This window comes from Dermacentor variabilis, chromosome 7, assembly GCF_050947875.1.
Source record: "Dermacentor variabilis isolate Ectoservices chromosome 7, ASM5094787v1, whole genome shotgun sequence".
In the NCBI taxonomy this organism is placed as follows: domain Eukaryota; kingdom Metazoa; phylum Arthropoda; class Arachnida; order Ixodida; family Ixodidae; genus Dermacentor; species Dermacentor variabilis.
In genome coordinates, this window is record NC_134574.1 from 176,788,520 (window position 1) to 176,806,118 (window position 17,599).

At 45.2% G+C, this 17,599-nt stretch overlaps 1 protein-coding gene across 3 annotated transcripts in view; it reads left to right on the forward strand.

Moving 5' to 3' along the window:
* The first annotated feature begins 1,150 nt into the window (after positions 1-1,150).
* The window catches only part of LOC142588535 (uncharacterized), a 198,515-nt gene continuing 182,066 nt past the window's right edge, over positions 1,151-17,599 (forward strand). Inside the window, exons 1-2 of one of the 3 annotated variants that reach the window (XM_075700375.1) lie at positions 1,151-1,610; positions 14,204-14,344. In XM_075700375.1, the coding sequence (XP_075556490.1) occupies positions 1,493-1,610; positions 14,204-14,344 (259 nt within the window). In that variant the 5' untranslated portion in view covers positions 1,151-1,492. Of the gene's footprint in view, positions 1,611-10,427; positions 10,832-14,203; positions 14,345-17,599 lie in introns of those variants that run through there. The other 2 variants (XM_075700376.1, XM_075700377.1) reach the window with 2 other exon arrangements.

Here is a 17,599-nt window from a genome sequence, read left to right on the forward strand (position 1 = left end):
CGACAAGGTTCGCGCTCGCTTTGAAACAGTTGGTCGTCTGTTCTTGCTTTTCTTCGCTTGGTCATGCATTGTGGGTGAGTAAAGATGTAATATGCGTGAATGGAAACATTTTATGAAGATTTTACTTTGAGAACGCGTTATCTGCGTAGCCATATCCACGTTTTAGAGGAAGCCTCTTACAACACCAGCCAACACGAGCCTCGCAGACACATATACCGCCATTCCCATGACGCCACGGTGCCCCCTTAAGAAACTCCCATAGACGGTGGCGCCAGATTACCCTCTAGGTGTTATAGTGAGAAACTCTATGACCATACTGATACCAACGGCGGATGGAAGCCGCTCCTCCATTTCAAGCCGGGCGTAGGTGGCGCTGTTGGCCGTAATGCGATGCATGGTACGCGCCGCTGGCTTTGAGCATACGCAAGGACGCAGGGGCCGGTCTGGCCGGCGCGCTCTCGGCGTAGTCGGTCCATTTATGTGTTCCCAGCTTGAAAATATACAGCTGTATTCTGGAATACGATCACTTTTGCGAGATTTCGCGCGACTAGGCATCTCACTTTGCAGAGCGTAACAAACGGCCTGCGACGCGTCCGATGCCAAGACGCAAAACCGCACGTAAATAATCGCGAAAGCGATCGCTCGAGAATGCCTCGAGCTTTTACCTTCTTCGAGAAATGTGCGCCAAGATTACCTCAAACATTTACACTGTGATTCTGATTTGTGATAATATTCTAGTCATATTACATGCTGATCAAAGCGCTCTTAGCTGTAGTCATTTATACACGTTTCATAATATTTTTTGTATGTATAATATTTTTGTATTTACTAAAAGCAACTTTAAGTGCTGGTTGTGATAATGTCTTCAGAGTTGCATAATAAATGAAAATACAACGTTTTTCCATAGCGTGGCTACTTTTTTGGCTACATTTCTGTATGTGGCCGAAGTTGGCTACTTTTCTGGCTACGTTTTGAGATTTTTTGGCTACTTCTCATATTTTGGACCTGGCAACCCTGGACTCCCCTTTGGAACGGGGAAGTGGTTTGTTGTGGTTCGCGACATAGAGTTTCCTACAAAAGGAAACTCTATGGTTCGCGACACCCAGCTCTTGCCGCGTACGTCTATCTGTCGTACAAAAATCCCTCACGTGACCTGATCCTAGGTGCCTAGGGACTGCATCGTTTAGGGATTTTTGAGAAGGCGCGATGCTGGCGCCGAGCGACGCCGTGGCGTGTTCGTCCTCGGCGTGATCGTTCTCTGGACCCCGCGTTGTTCAACATTGCTCATGTGATTGTACGTGCGTTGCTTGTGTGTTGGTTGTAGGTTCTGCGTTACTTGGCGGAAAGCCGCGAGTAGTGGTGGTGCGGCAGTGCGGCTTTCGCCTCGGTGAGCTCTGGCAGTAGAGAATCTGCGTTGTGTGACCCGTGCTTGCTTGACAATTGAAATGTCGAAGTGGCCTAGCGCATCGGCAGCGAAGTTCTGCGAACCGCGATGTGGCGTCGCCGTGTCCGACTTTGCTTAACGGACATCGAGGGATGTGCTGCTCGCTACAAGTCATGTAAATGCGACTGCGTCGGCCGCCCACTGTTCAGTGCTGAATGTGTGTTAGGTGTGCTGTGCTTGAAACGAGTGGTTCAGCCGTGCAGCGGGGGGTGGTGGAGGAGCAGAGTGGCTTGTCTCCATTTGCACGTTCACAGATATGTACTCCCGTTTTGGTCTCATTAGCGGCTGTCGCGGGATTGTGGTGTGCTCCTTGCCTAGTATGAAGTTTACGATGCTAACACACAGCATGTTCACGTTTTTCCGTGCTATATGTCATTTGCATGACGACCGAGTTGAAAACAAGGCATATGTATCTGTTGTTTTCGTTTGTGTGTTGTAAATTACTACCTGTTGTGGAAGTTCTGGAAGTCTTATTACGCAAGGAGTACGAACGTAAACATATAAACATATTTCTGTGTGTGTGAAATTATGAATTACCCAGAATAGCCTTTACGACTCATAAGTGGGCTACACAGCCTGTCTGAATCAGCTACCTTTTGTTGCGACGCTCTTCCATGTGGTAGACTGATGCATGGTGCGCGTTTATTTCTGTACTGTTGTAAAAAGCATTTGTTTATTTACTCAATACAAATGTACTGCTTCTTCGCCGCAGTGCATTTTAGTTACGCGGTAAAGGATACTAAAAGTGGGAGGGGGGAGCTATCACCCAGCATAGTATGTCCACTCAGGCGACCTGAGAGGCGGCGGTTGCGCGAGTGTATAATCATAGGGTATAATTAAAGAACTCTTTTTATGTCCAGTGACAGTGGCCCCTTTCCACTTTTAGTATGCTTCAACGCAGTACATTGCTTAGGCTTCACCGCAGAACATAGGTGTATTGCAAAAAAGTTAATCTTAAAAAGCTCAATTATGCAACGTTTCTTTCGTAGCTTGCTACACCGCAATACAGAGGTGGAAATAAGCATTGTGCAGTAAAGCATACTAATAGTGGAAAGGGCACATAGGTTTGCTCATTATTTTCAATTGTGATATAATTTGCAAGTGCATCTGTGCTCTTGGTAAGCTTAATTGACAATTCTTTGTACATTACAAATTCATATTGCAGGGAAGCTTACTAAGGCACATTCGTCATTTTGTAACGCAGTATTCACCTTCAATGCAGGAGCACAATGTGGATTCATACCTATGCTTCTGGCTGGACTGCACATGCTCTTTGAGAATTGATTCGTTTTGCATAAGTGCACTGGTACTTTACTCTAAACTGGAGGGCTGAAGTTTATACGGAAGCACAATTTTTATTAAGGGGACAAGATGTTGCCAAGATGGTTGCAGCACAGCTTTTTTTTCTTCCAGGCACCTTTTCTATTAGAAGCTTCCATTGCAGTGTTTCGAGCCTCTTTGAGGCAGCATATAGTGTATATAAAAATCGGACACCGATTGGGAACATCACCTATGCTCTCTGCAATAAGCTGTGCACAGGATAAATTCATGCCTATATATAGAAAAAAATGTAGCATGACCAGACAAAATAAAAGGGGGTGGGCTGCAGCAATACTAGGTGTTGAGTGGTGCCTTATCCTTTCCCTTCAGTTTTCTGTTTTGTGCTTTCTATTATGGATCCTCCAAAGTAACTACACGAGTGCTGAACTTGAGCTTGTTGGTTTCAGATCTGATGGTTGTTACTAACAGAACAGTGTGATACACGAACAAGGGCTTGGAGGCATCCGGTCACCTTGCTTGTCTCATGGTGTCGCTTTGTGAGCACCATGAGCCTCCAGACCAACTCGGAAGAAAGGTTTCTTGCAATCGCTTCTGAACTGTATTGCCACCAAACCAACAGTGCTCTCAATGACAACTTTTGGACAGTAGAATGCTTGCACCCAGCAAAGTCTAAGAAGGAAGCATTCAGGATGTGCCAAGTGGGCCTTTTGAAGCTGGCCGCATTGCTGAAGGGGCTTTGCCTATCCGCCCTCTTTATGGATGCACAAGGATGATTTCTTCTTTCAGAAGGATTGTTTCAGAGGTGGCACATGGCAACAGTGTTGGGTGTTTAGTAGCAGATAAGCTTGCCTTTGGCCACTGTCAATAATCTGTTTTTTCTCCAATACCCCTGTGAAGTGCCTACTTTTTGGACACAACGTGCTCTCCATGCATGCATGCATTTTTAGCTTGTAAAGATGTCTATTACCCCTTGCCTCAAGCTGGTCCTTGCTGATGTCAACCAAGAAGGCAGTGGGGAGTATGGCGATGCATACTTACAAAGCACTGCTAATACCAGTGAAACCAGATTAGTGGAGCTGCCGTTTTTTTTTTTGTCCACTCCATCTTCATCAGTTACAATGAGTTCTTTGTCCAAACAGAAGGCATATGTAGTTGGTCATGCATAGCCTGCGCACTAAGATTTGTTGGCGTGTTACAAGAGACGTGCCTGAGAACGTTAGCAGTGTCTATACGCAAAAACCTTCTGATGTGTTGATGACTTCCTTCTCTTTATCACAGTTTGCCTGATGAAGCCAGCAACTTGGTCAATTAGATGTTCAACAGGCTTCCCACTAGTTTTCCCAGCGTCTCCTTTACCAGTGTGCTGCTCATAGATATCTGTTTTCTTGACCTTGCACTGCACTTCAACCATGGCCACACCTGCTGACTATAGTATGCGATCAGAAAAGTGCTATACATCACGTTGCTCCAAACTCATGACAAGCTAGAAGGCCTTGAGGAACACCTTCATTAATTTCCGTCCTCATCATACTGTAGGAAGCTTCGCATGACAAGTGCAACAATTAACATCTGCTGGTTTTTCAGTGCTATTCCTGTCCAGCTTGCTGAAAACTATCCTGAGTGTTTCAAAAGCAAAACTGCTGCCGGACAAGAAGTGCATAAAGCAAGGGTAGCTATAACCATATATGTCACACAAAATGAAGAAGGCCACCGAGTGTACAGGCGGTTTAATTCATATCCAACAAGCTTGGTTCTCTCTTTGCAAGTGAGTAAACCCAACTTGCCCCAAAAACATGGCCTGTGACAAACTATGTGCCAGATGCTGTGTCCCCTGCAAAGCTGAAGATGTGTACAAGATCCTGACACCCGCAGTGGCTTCTACACTGCGCAAACAGTTTACTATAAGAACGACTGCCTCAACTAATATGCTAATAACATGAAAACGGGCAGAAATTTGGCTATTCATTGGGCCCCACTGCAGGTGCAAGCCACTCTTCCGCCAGATGCATGTTGTTCACAGGAACTGGAGCTATACAAATGCAGATAAAAACAATGATGTTTGAAAGTAGTAGAGTTGAACTATATTCTGCACAAACAGTGCTACTTGCAGTGCTGGTAACTTATAGCTACAATTCATGGCTGCCCCACCATGCAAAGGCACTATTCTTGAATTAACTTCTATTTATGGTGGCCATATATTGCAAGTACATATCATCCACATTGTGTGCAATATGATTAAATGATGTCAACTTTGATAGCCATTCCTAATCTGAGATACAACAAAAGAACTAATATAGGCAACAAATCGTAATTCAAAAAGACAACCAGTGCACAGGATAAGTGACAGACTTCCTTTTATTGAACAAAAGTCACATGTCAACAACAGTGGGTAGCAAGCTTGGGTGACAGAGGCAAAACTTAGCGAAATGCTACACTCATACTCAAATGTAAAACAGCCTATGACACAAAAAACATTATATTTTACTGAATGAAAGGGCAAGACTCCATCCAAGAATGCACTATGGCACCACATAATTGACATGGTGTAAAAGATGTTAACATGCCCTCTCCATAAAAAAAAGAAACACTTAAAAGATGCCTTAAAAGGCAATGTGCAGAGTCTGAAAGCAAGGAAAAACAACCCAAAAAAGGTTTCGCTAAGTCTTTCAATGATTAAAATTGTCAAACTGTCTTGTCACTTCTTAATGAATCTGCACAGCGGAAAAGGATGAAAAGAAAGCCCAATAGCAGGGCCACAGAAAATGTCACCAAATAAATAAACCTTGCTTACCAAGGATACTGGTTTAGTTGTCTGACTGTGCACAATAATTGCGTATGAGCTTTTCTTGTTTAGAATGGTTTAGCAGATAGCAGAAAAAATGGACATAAGAGCACCAGGTGCATGCATAGTCGATGCACAAAGAACCAGTTACTTTTTTCTTACTTTTTTTCTCTACTACTATTCACGAATATGTAAGTGCCTTAATAGCACTGCTAAAATCCTACTGCAAAACACAAGATTGGGCAAGTTGTGGCATAACGAAAATTGGAGTTCCACTCGTACTGTGAAAGTGATGCAATAAATGGTGAAATATGCGCAGGAAGCTTGCTTCATTCGGTGTTTGTTGAAGTGAACACTTGCCAGCGCAAGTCAGTAATCTCCTTTAAAGAAGTAAAATAAGTGGGAGTTGTGCCTCCCAGTGTTGAAGTGGAAAGACTAGTTTTCTTCCTCCTCTTTCACATCCAGACTTGGTCTCTGGTCTCCAGAAAAACAACCCTTTAGCTTCTTACTGCTGAATTAATTTGGTTTTCTCAAAGCTATATTTGAGCTACCCATTGCTAGGTCTCGCGCTCTGCCCCATCAACCAGCCCCATCCAGCAAATCTGAGAAGCCAAGCACTAGAATATTAATAAAGCAGATGCACCCAATCACTGTCATTACATGTAAGAAGAAAAATTAACATAGTACTGCCTTCACAAGTGGGGAAAGTGATGAGTAAGAATTTGAAGGCGTGGACGCCAGCTCTATATACAGCACGCAGACATTGAACAGGTGTTAGCCAATCATGGCACCTGTTGGCTAGATCGCACTCTCCAGGATCGGTATTCGCCACGACTGTACCTTCAGCAGAGTGGCTGAAATGTAGAATTGTGGACTGCCAATCTTTTGATCATATGTTTGAATGAATCACAATGAGAACTTTATCTGCAATATTCTAGCAATAAATTTGGGAATTAGAGCGACAACACCAGTAGACATCAGAACCAGGGGAGTTGGGCCATAGCAGCTATTGGTGTAAAAAAGAAGACTGGCATAAGAAGAATTGAGATGTGCACGCTACATGCCTTTGTTCTGGTAGTGTTCCACTACTTTGGTGCTGCAGTTAATGATCTCGAATGAGTTCAAGGAGCAAGAATTTAGTCCAGAAAAAAATATTACGCATAACAGCTGTATCTAGTTGTATCATTTGCCTATGCCGCTGTATATAACCCTGTCCACACTGCTAGGAAGGGAAGCGTAGCAGAGGGCGGCAGAAAGTTGGGTGGGCGGATGAGGTTAAGAAATTTGCAGGGACAACATGGCCACAATTAGTATATGACCGGGGTAGTTGGAGAAATATGGGAGAGGCCTTTGCGCTGCAGTGGGTGTAACCAGACTGATGATGATGATGTCCACACTTACCTAAAGCACATGAGTGGCATCCTAAACAAAATTGAGCTTTTGATATTGCTTTGGAGAAAATTAATCTGTTTCAGCCTAACAATATGTATACATATTGCGCATACCTGCATTCGGTGTACCTTATCACCAACTGTTAAGTCACCTTGTTACCTCATCAGCAAATCGCTCCTGCAACCAAGTGTGCTGGTGCGGGTTTTACCTGCATTTCCACCTGTGCAGTTGGTAAAAGTCTTTGGCTGTTTACTATAACTTCATATTCAAACATATGGTTGCATTAGAGGCTTTCACACCACTAATGACTGGGAAGGCTTCACGAAAGGCCACCAGTACCTCCTCATTGCAGACTGTGCTCAACATCCTTCTTGGTTGGACTGTGACTAAGAACCCATACATCTTTCCTCCAAAGCGGCTGGCATTGACGATGGTTTGATGCAGAAAGAGGCTATTAGAGAGTTTTAGAATAGGGGCCCCAAACCTTTTGGGGCCCCAAAGAAATAGCGTCGAAGCCACTGCGCATGCGCAAGACGCAAACTGCGTTTGGGTTTTGCGTTGGGAACGCTATTTCACCGATTTAGCGGGAGCCCAAATAGCGGCCCCAAAAGTTTTGCGTCGGCAAACATGGCGGCACCCATCGAAGCGACGGCTCACCCTAGCACGAAACTGGGTTCGATTCGCGGTAACGCGTGAAGTTCGCAAGCTAGGAGAAGTAACTGCGGTTATCGCTTTCTCTCAACTAGCGTGTGTTATGAAGATTAACTCATTAGACGCCGCTGATATTGAATTCGATTGTGGATTTTATGGCTCGTAGGCCTAACACGGCTAAGCTTGGCTGGTGAAGGCTAGTAAAGTTGGTTTGCTCAAAACTAAGCGCAACTAACTGTTTGCTGCTTACAGAATAACCTCTAAATTGTAATTAAACGCGAATACACGCAAGTCAAAATTATTATTCCTATCATACAATGGTATATTTTATTTAATTATTTCTAATAGCTTTTCTTTGACGCCGTAGTGGCGCTGTCAGCGCAAGACGCTATCCGCAAACGTAAAACCCAATTCTAAAACTCTTCACTCCTACGTGTCCCAACGCTAACACCCGCAAAGCTCTTTGGGGCCCCAAACTATTGGGGCCCCTATTCGAAAACTCCCTATTGTCTTTCCCAGATGCTGGTTCAGCCTCGCGAGGCACATTCCTTCAGTCAATATGCACACTGTCAATGTGAGTGAGACTGATCAAAGGTTGTCTATGGTGTCAGGTTTCTTGCCTGGTTTCGGTAGTGGCATCATGACCAAGTGTTTTCACTCTGTGGGGAATTCCAATATTCCAGATTTCATTGATTACAAGCAATAGTGCTTGCTTCCTTGTTTCGGCAAGATTCCTCAACATCTGAAAAATGACTCCATTTTTGCCATGTGCACTCTGTGGTGTCTGCTTCGTCAAGGTGGCATCCTCTTGGCCGTATGTCTTTGCATCCCCAGTGCGGGTGATGTGCATTGAGCTCACCTCGACTGAGTATTACGTGCTTGTGAAAGCGAATTTGAAGCTGTCAAAGACAAGTGAAGTCGCCTTGGCTGTGGTGCCTGGTTTTGGGACAGAGGTAGACCATTGCCAAAACGGCTTTTAGCCTGCAGCACACCACTGCAACTTTCTGATGAGACATATGTTTATTCAAGCCGTTTCTTCCTTGCCCTAATTCAATAATAGCCAATTTTAGCAGCTGCAAATCAAGCTGACTTCAGAAGACTGCTGATTTTTTAGCCACTTCTAGTAGATTATTGCTTGGTTAATTTTCTAGTTGGGCATGACATGCTTTGTGCTTAAAAAATGAACTGTTTAAAGAATTATTGGAGTAATATTAGGACAGGCAACTCTGATTGAATCATCACTGCTTTTGTCGCAAAATGTGGCAATGAGCTAGGCAGATGCTGTCACAAAACCATAGGTTGTACAAGTACAGAAGAAACAAAATTGGAGTTCTGAAATTTAAAGCCATATTTTTACAGCCTCTCTTTATACTGCTGACATTAGAGAGCTTTAGATTAGTGGACGCAAGCAGCGTGTGTAAACAAGCACCATGTTTGGGTATTTCTGGCACCCATGTGGTTTGCATAACCAAGCAGCACACGAGTCGTTTGCGTCCTCTTATGCAGTACTATTATTTTCATTGTAAAACAACCAATATCAAAGTAAGTCTGATCAGCCTGCATCAATATGCTAGAAATTTTTAAGCACTTAGGGTGTGTTGGTTGAATGTTTAAAGCACTTCACCACACCCTTGGTCACTAGACTTGAACTTTCCAGTATTACTTGCTAATCAACTCTTGAGGTGTTTACGTTGCTTTCCTGTGCTGTAAGATTAGTTTGACAGTCCTAATAGAATTGTTAAAGTGAAGGTATGAGCTGTTGTATTGGCCATGTCATTCTATAACTGTTAGATCTGACACTGTCAAAGCACTTGGCAACATTAATCAGCTTCACCTCACTATATATATGTATTGCGGTAGGACCATTCAGCACGTGAAAATAAAAATACCGGCAAATAGAGAGTTCGAGAGCACCTGAGATTATAGTAAAGCGGGCGGGGCAGTATGTTCAAGGTAACAAATGTGTTGCGGTGAAGTTATTGCAGACGTATATACACATTCATTCGTCCCAACTTTGCACCGAACCCTGCGTCCCGTTGCTAAAACTAAGAGCGCGAAAAACGGGCACAAATGCAGCTGAAGATTACAGGGCACAGTATTAGGCTCCACCTCACTGTGCTTATCGCGCCCTTAGTACGAATAATATTAAACATCTACTCTGCATTTCGTGGAATTCTGGCAGATCATGTGACATCACTAAAGCTCCGTTATGTTCACAGCACTACGCGATAATTGTCGTAAAGCCCACGATAAAAGTAAATCACATGAAGTGACGGATAGTGCACTAGCGCTGAACACGATTGAAAACATGCGCTGCCCTATTTCAAGGACGCGTGAACAGTTGTGAGCAAACACCACCTTATGCATTATATTACTTACGTAAGTCGTGGCGAAAAACACGTGCAATACCTCCGCCTACGAGTCCCGTCAAGTAAAAGTGCATGTGCGATGTGATGACGCTGCCGAAAAGGGGCGAACACGACGACGCTGCTGCACAGCGCCGGTTCGCAAATTGCATTGCCGTGGCGCTACGCCACTTGAATATTTCAATCGTCAGCACCAATGAATTCTTCAGAAATACGGATCTCACACCACCAGAGTTCACCGAGACTTAAAGCCGACATGCCACACCACTACTACTGCGCGACTTTTAGCCAACAAGTACTGATCCCACTGCGGAGACACACGACCAGCGGTCGGCGTGGGCCGGAGATTCAACGCACGCCACGGCATCGCGGTTCGCAGAACTTCGCTGCCGAGGCGCTAGGCCACTTTGACATTTCAATTGTCAAGGAAGCACGGGTCACACAACACAGATTCTGTACTGCCAGAGCTCACCGAGGCGAAAGCACATATGGCGAAAGCCGCACTGTCGCATCACCACTACTCGCGGCTTTCCCGCTAAGTACGTACAACCAACACACAAGCAACGCAAGCACAATCACATAAGCAACGTTGAACAACGCGCGGTCCGCGCGAGCCGGTGAACGATCACGCCGAGAACGAACACGCCACGGCGTCGCTCGGCGCAACCATCATGCCTTCTCAAAAGTCCCTAAACGATCCTGTCCCTAGGCACCTAGGATCAGGTCACGTGAGGGATTTTTGTACGACAATTAGACGCACGCGCTCTTGCCTACCTATTTACGCTAACCGCACAGCTGAACTACTTCCGCAAGTCTGTCTTAGCAGCTATGTGTAGTAGAAAACCTAATAAATGTACAAAATATATATTAAGGTTACACTTGCGTGCTTTTCAGCGTTGATTGCGTTCAGCTGCGGTACGTATCTGCCCGCATTTCGCGTTCCGAAGCGCGCAGACGAAGTCTGCGTTGTCGCTCGTTTCGGTTTTCCAGTGACAGTTAGTCCTAACTGATTAAGCGATACTGGCCGCCTCGTTTACGTTTTGCATTGGTCGCAGGCGATCTTCCCGAATGCGAGTACAACCACAAGTGCAACAGACACGATAAATATGCCATTTGCCTGGAATGAATCTGCGTATGCGTCAATGGTACTCGCAGAGACGTCGCCAGTAAAGTTGTCAAGTGCAACCTGGGTATAATTCGCACAGGTTTGCGTGCGCCTCGGTCTGGTTACTTGCTCGGATTTGCAGGCTGCGTTTGTTTTCAAGCGTTATCAGTTTTGTTATACGCTAGGAATTCCGCCGGGTCACAAAGTATACTTCTGATACATTTTGGGCTGCTGAGCACGGGGTCGCGGGATCGAATCCCGGCCACGGCGGCCGCATTTCGATGAGGGCGAAATGCGAAAACACCCGTGTGCTTAGATTTAGGTGCACGTTAAAGAACCCCAGGTTGTCAAAATTTCCGGAGTCCTCCACTACGGCGTGCCTCATAATCAGAAAGTGGTTTTGGCACGTAAAACCCCAAATATTATTATCTGATACATTTCGCAGAGCCCGAGCTCAAGCTTGTGTTTTGATCGCTGGGCTTTCTTGGAAGTGCGTTTTATAAGGTCAGGATGGTTCATACTTACGGGCTGTACGTTTAGAAATTGTTTCTGCAAGGGATCTAAAAGTTTGACGACTCGCATCCCGCAGCAGTGCCGTGGCACGAGCTGCTTGTTATGGCTTCACGCGGGCAGTATATCGTTAAGGCTTTCGTGCAATGATGAGAGTACGTTGTGTCCTAGCCAGTAGGTGCACTGATAATTATACTTCTTCTGGAGTGACGGAGGGCTAGTACAATAGGCGCTGACTACGTGCGTGGGGGCTCTTATGGACTGGCTGGATGCGACATGTCATGCGAAATAGATTGGAAGGCGTGGGCCAGTAAGTTGGCCGGCTAGGTCACCTGACTTCTCTCCACTCAATTTCTTTCTTTGGGTTTGATCTGATGGGCTTATTTGTTTTTGTGCAGACATCCTGATTGCCAATTCGACTCATTTAGAAGTGGTATCTCAGTGGCTATGGTGTTGGGCTGCTGAGCACGAGGTCGCGGGATCGAATCCCGGCCACGGCGGCCGCATTTCGATGGGGGCGAAATGCGAAAACACCCGTGTGCTTAGATTTAGGTGCACGTTAAAGAACCCCAGGTGGTCAAAATTACCGGAGTCCACTACGGCGTGCCTCATAATCAGAAAGTGGTTTTGGCACGTAAAACCCCAAATATATAAAATATATATATATATATATATATATATATATATATATATATATATATATATATATATATATATATATATATATATATATATATATAGAAGTGGTATATTTATTTTCTTGAACGCATCAGTTTTGCCTTTTCTCTACATGTTAGTCCCTTCTCGGTCTTTGTTTCGCCTTCTTTTGACATGAACCTGTTTTAATTTGCAGTACGTATACACTTTCATGAAAAATAAAACATAAAACGGTCACTTTAATTTGCCTTTGGTCCGAAGCAAGTTTCTGAAGCGAAATATAGCTTTGCGAGCACTTTTTGATGCGGTACAAGAAAAGCTGGGATCTTGAAACATTCTATGCCCATTACATTGCTTTTGGCATTTCGTGTGTGGTCGCGTTATCAAGGAGCTTTTGTTATCAATGTGATCAGTCGGCCTTGTGAGATGCATAATAAGTGTGACGTAGAAATGAGAGGAAGGAATAGCTGCGAGGCCACGAAACCTGCTGTTGGCGCTCCTTCCGTACCATTATCAAGGTGATGCGCTGTCTCTTTGGGTTTGCGAATGGCAATGCTGTTGCTTTCAATCAGCTTATTTCAGGGTGCCGCATTGAGATGTGGGTGGGAGTGCACTCGCATAGTATTTTTCATACTTCGTGAGGTTTCGTTGCCAGTAGGAAAAAATTGAACGCAAATAATAGGTCGCTGAAAACACTGCTGTTAGATACTTCATTTTGGGGTGCCTACACATGCCCTATTGACACTTTGAAGATTAGGACAGTACTTCTTGAGTTAGATAATTCATTGCAATTACTGAATTAAATCTCAGTAACGAAAGAATTTCTGGCGGCTACTCCACTGTATGGGAAACAATATGCACTAGGTTTTCTTCGAGTGATGTAACTGCTCTTTCTTTAAGTCTTAGTTCATGATAGTTGGGGAGCAGTGTGTAATTCACTTAGTAACCAAAATTAGGCCAATCCGAATTCACTCAAAATCAGAATCAACAGCAGTCATGCGCAACAGCGCCTATACTCGGATTAACAGAAAGAAAAAGAGAGAGAGAGAGAGGCTGCAGTTTCGCCGGAAAGGCAAAGCAGTATTAGTGATAGTCAAGTATGTGACAATTACACGAAGGAAGATTACACCACCAAGAGGACTCGGGCTGTGAAATTGAACCAACTCCTATGAGGTCTTGTATATACATGTATTCATATAACGCCATCACTTCAGCGCTCAATTTTTCGAGGTCTTGAGGTCACACAAAGTTCCTTCAAGCGCAAGAAATATATATATATATATATATATATATATATATATATATATATATATATATATATATATATATGGGGTTTGGAAAGCTGGTGCACCCCCCCCCCCAAAAAAAAAAAAAAAAGATGAAAACTCTCTGCCTGTGGCTGGTACCGTTAACTAATGATAGTGATAGGAGAAAAAAACTACAGAACATGGGAAATGGCAAGAAATTCATATATTGCTTTTTAGCTAAGCTTCATTCTAATCATTGCTCGCATACTGCCTAAAACTAGTGGCATTCCTAACGTGCGCAGTACTGCACTCTAAAAAAAAGGTTACAGCCTTTAGACTGTATTTTGTCCCCAAACAATAATCGTTATCCGTCTTGCCTGCATTCCCTTTCTTTAACGCTGTGAGCCCAGTACTTCCTAGTGACGAATGGCTTGCGCGTTATCAGCTTGGCATAGCATTCTCGACATGAAAGCGGGCGCCAAGTATTGAAGAGAGAAAACGCAAGCAAGGCAGATGATGATTAGGTATTGTCTGGGGACAAGATAAGCCTCAACGTGCATAAACTTTTTTTAAAGTGTGATCCAAAGCCACCTTTACATTACTGAAAGAGAACCACATTTCTGGGCTTGTTGCATTTATGCTATCTTTCCAGAGTTGGGTCTTAAAATAGTACATGTTAGCATTGGATCTTATGAACTTGGCAAACCCATCTATCTGTGCACAACAGACTTTTAAGCCTATTTTGTAAATTATGCTTAATTTTTCCAGGACATCAGCTGAATGACAGCTGCCATTCAACGTTTGAGTGTGCCAAAGTGGACGACCTATCACGCTGCGATGCTGGTGTCTGTCGTTGCAAGCCAGGCAACCATGAAGTGTCGACTCCTTTGGGTCCCAAGTGTCTTTCAGGTCTGATTTTTTTCTCATCTATTTTTGAGGTTTGCTTGCTTTTTCTGGAGGTGGTAGAATTCGGAAAAGAATGAACATGTGATGTGAGTCACCATCTTCAATTTTGATAAATTACACGTTGATACCCCAGTCAGACGAGCAAATTTAGTGACACTTCAGCAAATGTACTTTGCCTCACTGAGTGTCACTTTGGTGGTGTGGTGCTAGGTGGCAAAACAAAGTGTAATTCAGGATTGGTGACTTTAATATCAGGTTCTTGTGAGAATATTGTTGTGGAAGAATGAAGGAAGAGAGGATGAAGAAGATCGCGGGACGCTGGCTGCTGCATGTTGTTGGTGGTCAGCCATCTTAACTGCTTTGACTCATTTTGTATATGTTGCCATGACAAGGTCCCACTCCAGTTGCGCGCCCTTCCTATTGGACACTGTGCACGCCATACCATGGTGTCGTTCAGCAACAACAGGCAGCGATCTTCATGGCACGGGTAGCCGGTTAGACCCGGCTCGCATGTGCCACGCACACGAGGTGTCACATGAGGAAAAAGAAGAACACGGTTCGAGGCCAGTTTGAGAATGCGACTGCCGGGGATTTCTTCGCAACTGCAGTGACTTTTGGTTGTGGGCACAAGTTCGCCCTTAATAAACATTATTGTTTTATTAACATCGTTACATTTCTGGTGGAGGTGTGGGATATGAGTCGAAGCCCCACGTACGGAAGTCAGCGTAGCCCCAACCACCAGCGAGTCCATCCCATGGAACTGACACCTGTACACCAGCGGACCAGCCGCCATCTTCGAGGTAACTCGCCCGAATTCGGCCCTCTTCTCTTCATGCCAAGGGAAACTCAGACAACGGATGCCGCCACAATGACTAGCCAGGCAACACCGGCACAGCTAGTCGTAAGCCAACCTTGCAAGCCAACAACATCCCATGGCGACTCGTTCGAAGACGTGGTAGACTGGTTGGAACTGTTCGAGAGAGTGGCGGGCTTTAATGAATGGAATGAGAGACAGAAGCTCTGTAACGTATATTTCGCTTTGGAGGACTTCGCAAAAACGTGGTATGAAAACCACGAACCTTCTTTGTCCTCTTGGGATGAATTTCAACAACAACTGCTAGCAACATACGCCAGCACGGATCGTAAAGAAAAGGTGGAAATTGCACTTCAAGCGGGGAACCAGCTCACAAACGAGAATGTGGCGATGTACATCGAGGACATGTCCCACCTGTTCAAGCGTGCTAATCCAAACATGAGTGAGGATAAGAAGCTGTGCCATCTCATGCGTGGAGTAATGCAGGAACTCTTTGCAGTTCTCTTCTGTAACCCGCCGCGCACGGTCGCCGAGTTCAGATACGAAGCAATGACCATCGAAAAGACGCTGGAGCAGTGGGCTCGGCAATACAACCATGCGGCAAGCTGTACACCTGCCCATGTCTTCTCTGGAGGCGTGCCAAATTACCTTGAAGCCCTGCGGGAGCTCATCTGGTCAGTGATCAGGGAAGAGCTCAACAAGTTGCAGACACCTCAGACTCCAACTGCAATATCTATCGTCGACGTTGTCCGGGACAAACTGAGGCAGGTCATATGGGATCCAGAGCGTGAGCCACAGCCGATGCGGCGCACCCCAACGTACGCCGACATACTAAGGCAACCCGTGGTACACAGTAGTGAGCAGTTGCGACGACCGTTCCCTACTCGCCGACAGTACGCAGTGCACCTCATCTGCTGAAACCACCGGCTGCATATCCGTCTCCAGCACATAGTGCACCTCGTTTTGTGGAACAAAGGCTCTGGAAAAGTGACGTCTGGCGTGACCGCGAGCACAGGCCTCTGTGTTTTCACTGCGGAGAAGCGGGTCACCTGTATAGGTTCTGCTCATACCGTCAAGCTGGATTAAGGGGTTTTTCCTTAAATGCACCATGCCCCCGAAATGGTGAACGGCCAGCAGAGATAGAAGAATACTTGTCCACGTGCCAAAGCCCCATTACTGCTTGCCAACGTCAACCATGGTCACCGTCGCCCATGCGCTACCGATCGCCTAGCCCATGCGTGTCTCCAAGATTGCCTAGGCATCGTTCACCAAGCCCACACCAGGAAAACTGAAGCAAGCGACCTGTGGAGGTGAGGCCGCTGATAGCCAGAGTTACAAAGATCCTCCATTGCGTTCCCACTGCGATGACGAGATAATTCCAGTAAACAGGTGCAGGAACGAAACGATTGCATCAGATTTACGGTTGATAATAGATGGATGCAAGCTGAATGCCTTAGTCGACACCGGCGCTGATTATTTGGTAATAAGCTTCAAGATGGCGAAGCACCTGAAAAAAATTGTGACGCAGTGGACTGGACCGCAGATGCGCACGGCAGGTGGTCATCTTATTACGCCCCTCGGCCGATGCACCGCAAGACTTGTGATAAAAGGCTTCACTTACGTTTCTGTCCTTGTTGTACTGCCAGAATGTTCGCAGGAACTTATGTTGGGGAATGGATTTTCTGCAAGCGAATGGCACCATAATTAACTTACGTAGGTCTAGCGTGTCTTTCTCGACAAAACAAGCTATACCTGTGGAAGAATTGGAGGAGCGACATCTTCATGCACTGCGCGTCATTGATGATGATGTAACTGTGCCACCACGCTGCAGTATAATGGTTCTTGTGGAGAGTGAAACATTTTACGACCGCAAAGGCATAGCGGATGGAAACATAGAGCTCCTTTTCAACAAAGGTATTTGCATGGTTTGGGGTCTTATTCACTTGAGCAATGGCCGTGCAAATGCCGCACTTACAAATTTCGGAAATGAATTTCAACACATCGCACAAGGAACAGCTATTGCCTATTTCCATGAGTTCTGTGTAGTGACCGAATTATGCAGCCTAACGACAATGTCAACTGCCCTGCCAGGAACCTGCAGTGTCGACAGATCAATTACCGTCAACCAGAGACTCACGGAAGCCCAACAGAAACAGATATATGCCCTGATAAAGGATTTTTCTGACTGCTCCACTTCCTCGAAGGTACGGTGCACATCTGTTGCAAAGCACAGAATCATATCCGGCTCACACAGGACGCCACAAGACCGGTATACCAGCATCCATATCGAGTTTCACCAAAAGAAAGGGAGATCATCAAGAAGCAAGTAGAGGAGATGCTTTCAGATGACGTTATTCAGCCTTCCAGCAGTCCATAGGCGTCTCCCGTAGTGCTCGTTAAGAAAAAAGAGAACACACTTCGATTGTGCATCGACCACCATAAAC